Source organism: Falco biarmicus, unplaced genomic scaffold (assembly GCF_023638135.1).
Source record: "Falco biarmicus isolate bFalBia1 unplaced genomic scaffold, bFalBia1.pri scaffold_27, whole genome shotgun sequence".
Taxonomy (NCBI): domain Eukaryota; kingdom Metazoa; phylum Chordata; class Aves; order Falconiformes; family Falconidae; genus Falco; species Falco biarmicus.
The window spans coordinates 311701-319700 of record NW_026611833.1 but is presented as its reverse complement, the minus strand read 5'-3'; the positions used below and the strand labels follow the sequence as shown (position 1 = coordinate 319700).

The 8000-nt window shown below is 52.1% G+C and overlaps 1 protein-coding gene across 1 annotated transcript; it reads right to left on the bottom strand.

The window, feature by feature from the left end:
• Positions 1 to 5240: 5240 nt before the first annotated feature.
• On the bottom strand, positions 5241 to 8000 carry LOC130143346 (uncharacterized). The gene is made up of 2 exons (XM_056326043.1): positions 6673 to 8000; positions 5241 to 6575 (listed from the first exon to the last, which is right to left on the bottom strand). Exons 1-2 carry the CDS (start codon positions 7502 to 7504, stop codon positions 5458 to 5460), a joined length of 1950 nt encoding a protein of 649 aa, XP_056182018.1. The 5' UTR covers positions 7505 to 8000; the 3' UTR covers positions 5241 to 5457.

Sequence of the window (8000 nt, the reverse complement as noted above, 5' to 3'; positions counted from 1 at the left end):
GAGGTGTTTACGTTCTTGTGGCTGAATGTAGCAGTGGAGCTATCTTGCTGTGTTTAAATCAAGAGGAGCATAATGTAACTTCACTTAAAATCTGGTCTTGGTAGGCAGATCCTACCCTGATAAGCATTTAAAACAAAAAATATTAAAAAAAAATCAAATCTGTGACAAGGTATAGGTAGAGCACCTGAACTGGTGCAAGGCAGCAATTCTCTCGCTGATATCCACACATTGCAGAGCTGTTGCCATCATGACCTTGAAATAGTGAGCCATTAATGTTACCTACTAGCAGCTTGTGAACCTAACAGTCAAGGTAGAAAATAATTTCCCACTGCCACCTTTTTTTAATTTTCTTGTATGTTTTAAAGTTTCTGATTTGATACTTTCTGATGTATTTGAAACCTGTGTCATATCCTACAAAGTTTGTGACAAGTGTGTGGCAGATGGGACTTTTCTGCTTGGAGAGGTGGTAAGATGGAGAGTGGAGAATGGTTTTATGGCACAAGTGTAGAAGTATAACAAGGGATTAAGAGGCTTGTGTACCTTGCTGCCAGTTCAGTGGCATGAGAATTCCTGTAATGACAGATTCCTTCTGGCTCTGAAGGAATGAACGTGCCAGCCTGCTGAGTTTCCACCCAGAGCGACACTAGCAACAGATGTCGTTCCCAAATGGTGAGGTGGTTGTAAGCTTCATCAGTAGTAGAAGCTGTGGAGAAAGTCACGAATCATCTGCCGTTCTGCAAGTCAAGTGCTTGGCTCTTTTGTCACTAGTGTTGATTTAAGGGTGCGTTGCTTATAAATAGCACTTGACCTTTGTAATTCTTCATACTGCTAAGTTCTGGGTGCCATCAGAGAACCACTGTGCTGTGAAGGCCCTGTAAACATACGGCGATGTTTGTGTTTATCCATTTTGCCTTCCCTTAGATGATGTTATTTTGTCATTTGAAACCTTAGTGGCAGGATTTGGGGCTTTATCCTGATCAGCCATCTAAGGGCCAGCTCTCAGCTGTAGCTGCAGCATAAGAATTCAGGTGGTTTGAGCACCAAATGAAACTTCCACTTGGCTGTCATTTTGGCTTTTCCCTTCCTCTTAATTTTCATATTTTAATTAAGAGTTTTAAGTATTTGGCTTCCTTACAGAAAAAAACCCCAGTGCTATCCTTGTCCTGTTATGATAAGGCCCTAATCTGGAGGGCAGAAAGCTGAGACCACCAGGAAGATGTTGAGAGGAAGGGGAAGAATGTTAGAGCCATGAGCTGGGTGTTCTGAGATCTGAGGAGATGGAAAAGGTGCCTCCCAGGTAGCTAAAGGGAAGCACAGGAGAGCAGCTGGGAGCCAGAAGTGTGGTGTGGGCATACGGAAGTGCTACGCTGTGGTGTGTTAGGCAAATTATTTTTAGGAACTTTCACATTTGTTGTCATTTCCCAGGCTCCTGAGGTGCAGGAATGCTGGAGGCAAGAAGCTGCCAGCATCAACTATGTGGAGAACGAACACCTCTATCTCCATTTCACTTTCCTCACTTCTGTGTTGCGGTGGCAGGGCAGTACAGACCCTGACCCGGACCCGGACCCTGACCCTGACCCTGCGAGTACGCAGGCAGCTTGTGTGGCCAGTGCCGGTGTGGTTCTGGCACAGAGGATCAAGCTCTTCATGCTTCAGAGCTGTCAGGCTGACACTCTTCAGCACTCAATGAAGCTCTAAATTACAGCTGAAGGAAGACAGAAGTTTTGCTTCAGAGCTTGATAATGTCGTTCTGATCCATCCTTTTGCTTGTTCAGTGGCTACAGAAGGGAACCACTGCCTTGGTGGGAGCATCCATTGAGTTCTTCATGTGTGATATTAGAGGATCATTGTGTCTGTTTATGCATGAGACCATTACAGTAGGTGTTTTGAAGATGTTCACGTGTGGTACATAAAACCTTTGCCAGTAAAACAGTAAATCCACGCAGTGGGGTCTAAAGCACACAGATCCAGTGTGATCCTCCAAAGAGCTTTGAAATTGTCTCCCCAAGGGTACAGACCTGGCTGTTGGTGATTCTTTTGACCTGCCTTTTATAGCGGGTTGCTTGGAGAAGTTGCTATGTCAGAAGTCTTCTTCTGGGGGCCAAATGCTGCAAATGGTAGGATGTTTAAGGAAGCAAATGAGTAACCTTCAGACTTGATTTTACTCTTTTAACAGATTGCACACAAATGGGAGGCCTGAGCAGGCTGCCTTTAGCAGGGGAGCATGACCTGACTGCACAGGAGGCAAGGAACTCTCTTCTCTCGCTGAGCATGAGCCCTCAGTTTCAAGGCAGATCTGAAGAGGAATATTTGACCCGTGGGAAATGCAACTTCAGATACATAACCCAGGTGGGACTGCCATGTGAGCCCTGTGATAGGAGCCGTGTATCCCAACCGTGAACGTAGAGGTTGGGCCCAGTTTTTAGCTTGGTTCAATATGAACTCTGCTGACTGGTTCTGTGATCAAGAGCAGGCAAGTCTGCCCCCTGAGAGGATGTTGTCGTGGGTGGAAGGGTTGAAGTGCAGTGACTGCGTCAACAGACAGGTGGTTTGAAAAGTCTTTTGGGCAAGGATCTGGTACGCTGGTGTAATGCCTTTTCCCTTTACAAAGGTGTCCAGTAAACACAAGTGTTCCTGCATGTGTCCAGTAGCGCAGAGACCTCTGTACTTTCTTTGGACTGATTGTTGTGTAAGATCTGGGGGTTTGGGGACAGTTCTGAAAATTGTTCAGAAGGTGTCTTGAATGTTGGGTGAAATGGGTCATCACTTCCATAAACCTCTAGCCTGTAAAGAAGAGCCATGGATGTAAGGAGATTTTCTTTTTTTCTCTTTTTATTGTTACTGGGAGGAAAAGCAGTGATTAACTACTGACCTGTGATACCCCCAGGTGCAGACTGTGCAGTGCATTTGAGGTGGATCACTCCTGTACTGCCAGGACTGAGCCCAGACTCCTCAATGCTTTGCACACTGGCAGTGGAAGTCCTTGTGCAGCTGTGGGTACTGGCTTTCTGTGCTGTAGCGTGAAAACACTGGGGTTAAGTTTGCAGAGAAGTAGGAAAAAATTGATTATTTTGTGCTAGGAAGAGAATGTCCTGTAGTTTTCAAGCTTTGAATGTCTCCACTTGGAATTTAAAAACAGCTTTTAACTCTGCTGCTATGTTTCAATGAGAGGGAAGGTGTCTGGTTGTCACAGATGATGCATGCCATCAAGAAGGATCTTTGCTTTCTGAGTTGAGCTTTCTTTGCTTGACGTGGAAAGTGCCTTAAGCTGTACGATTTCAGATGGCAGTGAAGGAATTACATCGACATGGGGATTTAGAGACAAATCCAAAAGTATGTTGCCCTATCGTTTCAAAATATGAACTTTCTAAACAGGATTTGCTGGGTTTTGAGCAGCAGACCCATTTCACATGTGCCTACATAAACCCCATTTTCTCAGACAGACACATGCATTATGGTTTGTGATGCAATATTTACTTGACCCGTAAGCCGTACTGTGCTGTGCTCTTCTGGGCTTGTCGTAGTCCTTTGAAACGCAGCCCTGCGCATCAAAGGGGCAAGCTGTGTCATCTGCTTTCCCCCACAACACAGAGCAATGTAACTGTCCTAAGTGCAGGCTGAACAAAACTAGTTGAGGGATTTGTGGGCTGCTGTTCAAATCATGGTGGGCCAGGAATCAGCCCATGCTTACTAAGAAGTTTAATTGTCCTATGCCACCTGAGAGGCAGGACAGTGTCAGGGCATTTTCCCAGGGAATAAAACTGGATGTGTCTGCTTCTCTCCAAGGGTCCCCTATGTAAAAAACATCCTTCAGCACCATCTGGGTGCTTGGTGTTCTCAAAAGGACCCAAAGGGATGAAGTTCACTCCTCCTGCCTGCGTAACAGCAGGAATTATGTCTGCAGCTGTGCTTCTGCGCACTTCGAGACTGCCTCCGTTTCTTTGCTTAGCCAACCAGAGAAAAAAGCCAAAAAACCCTAAGCTGAGTTGGCAAGTGTCTTGCTGTCCTCTCTGAAGGAAGTAAATTACCATCATCCTGCAGCTTGCCAAACGTGCACCAAGTGTGAAGAAGAACATGACGTGCACTGTCCTAAGCTCTCAGCAGGTCAGGTTTTGCTGTCCTCTGGAAACTGTCTAGCTCTTCAGTTTTTCTCCACAAAGGACACATTGTTTGGGGTAGTGATGAGGTGGCCCCCCAGGTGCCCCAGCTTTGTTTCTAAGTGCTATTGAAGTATTTTGCCTCCTGAAGAGACTGTGTTCCTCATGAGGAACGGTTACTTCGAAATAAAGTGACCCCCTTTCTGTCTAAAGGGGTCGAGCTTGAGACTGTGGAGGTGGAGGTGCTTGGTGAGGGAGGCAGTCAGGCAGGGCCAGTCTGGGGTGCCCAGCTGCGCAGGGCAGTGACGGCACCCATGTGCCTGGCAAATGCTTCTCTCGCAGTGTCGCAGGGAGAAGGTGTGAGGGTGCTGGGAGAGAGCCGGCGCCCCTGGGAATGACAGCAGCTAAAGGTGAGGGCTGGCTGCGTGGGCAGCAAAGGGTGAGCCAGCCACTCCCTTTGCAAATGCAGTGGAGAGGGAGGGAGCCCCTCCATCAGCACAGCAATGTCTGCTGGGGCAGGGCCGGAGGCACCGGCACCCAGGGCGGGGCTGGCAGGGGGTCTGAGAGAGCCACTCCGCCACCGCCTTGCTTACTGACCCTGTGCGGAAATCGCTTTGGGGCAGCGATTAAAAAGTGCGTGCAAAGTTTTTAGGTCCAATTGGAACACTGAGAAGGGGTTCGGGGCCTTTCTCAGAGCGCCACACGTTGCATAGTCATGTGTCATACACAGGTTTGGTGGCTGGTTTCTCGCTTCTAATGCAAACGCGTACGCATCCTCAGTAGCACTGCTGAAGGGTTTTACGGACTACACGTGCTCCCCAAGTGGGATTTTGGCCTCTTTGGGGCAGAACTATTTCAGTTAGAGGTCCCCATCTCCCACTGCCACCATTATCTTTGTCCTATTTTAAACTCATTTTCTGTTGATGTCAGTGGATCCCAAGACCTGATCAGCTTGTGTTCTCTTGCAGCCAGAACTTTCCTCATTGGAAGTCTTCTTCCTGCGCAACTTAGATAACGGTGCTCTTTTCACTACCTGCTCTTTGTGTATCACGCCTGCCAAGGCTGCCTCCCTTGATGAGAAGTCCCTTCATTTGTAAATACTTTAGAGAGTGGGTCAGCTCGGTGGAGGTGTCGCCTCGACAGAGGGGAAGGTGGAGCGTCAGATCTCTGCATGTGGCAGGGGCTGCATTAACCCTCATCTCCCGCTGCGTGAATGACCGCAGGCAGAGGCACTGTGCAAGGAACATCAAACCTTTAATGAATTAAGACAGACAGATCTGGTAGAGGGCCGGGGCTGCAGTGGGCAGGTGCAGGTCACACGTCAGAGGGATCTGTGCTCCACACCTTCTCTATCAATATATCAACGGCGACTGGGGCAGCGTGGAGCACCTTGTCTCCTGGTGTTCCTCAGGGTTCTGGCTCGCTTGGTGGGCACGTAGTCGCTATTGGATGGCCTCTGCTTGCTGCTGCCCCCCTGCTCCCCACTACAGCCCACCGCCGTGGCATCCCTGTGTGGCTTCCCCTCCCAGAGGGTTTTGGAGCTTTTTGGCACCGGGCACACCACCATCTTCTTCCTCTTCTTGGGTGGCATGCTGCCCCATGGGGACATCTCTGGCATCCCGAGGGTGTCAGCCAATGTGGGGCGCTTGGCCTGTTTACCAGCAGCCTTGCCTGATCTGGGCACCACCCGGCAGGAGGAGATGCCCGGTGGTGGTGGCAAGTGGGTCAAAATGACCCGGGGCTGCCTCCGCAGCACCTCCTCCACCAGCTGGGCCATGCGGGGCGGATGATGCTGGGGTGCAGTCGGGGGGCTGGCCAGGGGACTATTCAGCAGGATCTGCTGAGGACCCTCTGGGAGACCCTTGTGGGCACCCTCTGAGCATCCCTTCAAGGGGCTCTCCTCTGAAGTGTCCATAGGACCCTCCTGAGAGGGCTCCATGGGGCTCTCTGGCAGCCGGGTGGGGAAGACCGCTGCCAGCCCACCCTGCTTGCCTTTGGCGTCCAGCAAGGGGGATGTTGCCACCCTCTGCCAGGAGGGGTTGGTGTCCTCCTGCATTGCGGCCACCACTTGGTCCTCGGGACAGTTGCCCTCCATCATGCACTCCAAGAGGTCAGGGATCCTGTTGAGGGTGGTGGTCAAGACAGGGACATCAGGGACACCACGGTCGGTGTCCTCGCTGTCCCCCAGCCCTGCCACCAGCGATTGCTCCTTGGAGCAGCCACCCTTTGCCACGTACTCTGAGAACTCCGGGAACTTGTTGAGGAGGGTGGTCAAGCAGGAGCCGCTGAGAACTTCAGGGAGCTCCAGGATGCTGTCGAGCCAGGCGAGCGGGTCACTGCTGTCTGTGGTGGTCGAATGCTCATCCTGAAACTGCAGATTGTCCTCTGCCAGCTCAGGGAAGGCCTCGTTGAAGGCATCTGGCCCCAGCTCGGGCAGGTCCAGGAGATTCTCTGGGCTTGACGGGGTGGTCACCACTTCTGAAAAAGCAAACGAAGCCAAGCCACCCCCAGGGTGATGCAAGCCTTCCTTGGTGCAGGTCACCCCCTATGGGCTCTGCCACCCTGCAGACCTCACCTTGGTGCTTGGTCCTGCTTCTGCCAGAGAGCATATCCAGGGCGGGCTGGCAGGGGGTGGCAGCAGGGACGCCATCCTCACTGGCCACCACGTCGTTGTTAAAGGCCTCCAACAGCTTCTGGGCGCTGCCAGGATGGGTGCGGAGCACAGGGGAGACCTGCACGCAATGCTGAGCCGCAGGGTGTTGGGGTGGCAGGGGCCCAGCATGGGCAGGGACGTTCAGCACAGTGCAGCCCGTAGGGTAGAGGGGCTGTCCCTGGCCCACGTCCCATGGGCCCAGCCCCACTGGCTGGTGGGGCACAAGTGTCCCCATCACCACTTGCTGTCCCCGGCCATAGGCAGGGGGACAAGGAGCAGGCAGAGGGGGCAGCTGCACACCGCTGGGGAGCTGCAGCACGTGTGGCAGCTGCACGACCTGCCCCGAGTCCCCCAGGGGCCCCTGCACCCCCTGCCAGGTTGCCAGGGCGGGCTGGTGGGTGACAATGTGGAGCTGGGAAGGCCGAACGGTGATCAGCAGCCCCGGGACAGAGGGCAGCACACCAGCAGTGACCGGTGGCGGCATGGTCAGGGTGGTGAAGCTCATGCCGGGCACCTCTGGTCCTGTCGGCAGCTGGAGGGGGAACCTCTCTGTGGGCAGAAGCGAAGGGGGGTGATGGGGTGAGATGCTGGCCGGCACAGCTGGTTGGGGGTTACCCGAAGGGCAGGAGCACCACGAGGAGCGTGCTGCTCTGTGCCGCGGCAGTTGGCCAGTGTGGCGTTTGTTGGGGCAAACAGTGTTCTGGGGTTCCGTCTCCATGGCGATCATTATGCCAGCACCCGGGTCAGCCAGCATTGTGACGGTTTGACTTTTAATGACAGAACAACTTCCCAACTCAATGGTTTCCCATCCTGCTGATGCTTTCCTGCCCTCAGCGCTGATTTCCCACCCCCACCATAGTTTCCCATCACAACTGTTTTTTGGGTTGGGAGTTGAGTTTCATGTCAAAGGGGAGTTTTCACCTAAATTTCTGTTGATGTCAGTGGATCCCAAGACCTGGTCAGCTTGTATTCTCTTGCAGCCAGAACTTCCCTCATTTGAAGGCTTCTTTCTGCCTTCTTTCAGCCAGGGCAGGGCTGGGAGGGAGTTTGAGAGAGCCACTCCTCTACTGCCTTGCTTAGGGACCCTGTGGGGAAATTGCTTTGGGGTGGGGGCAATTCGAGAAAAGTGGGACCTCAGAGAAGCATAGTATTACAGGAAACTTTTTAGGGTAAGAGACAGCTATCGCTTTCAGGATGGCCGGCATTCACCATCCTAAATGTGTGCTGCCACGGCTCCCTAAGCAGCGCAG

What these genes read in the sequence shown, in the direction of transcription:
- LOC130143346 (XM_056326043.1), bottom strand. Translation starts at nt 7,504, where the DNA reads ATGCTGGCTGACCCGGGTGCTGGCATAATGATCGCCATGGAGACGGAA. An exon ending in AAGCAGGACCAAGCACCAAG is followed by an intron (nt 6,576 to 6,672) that starts GTGAGGTCTGCA and finishes TTGCTTTTTCAG; the next exon opens with AAGTGGTGACCACCCCGTCA.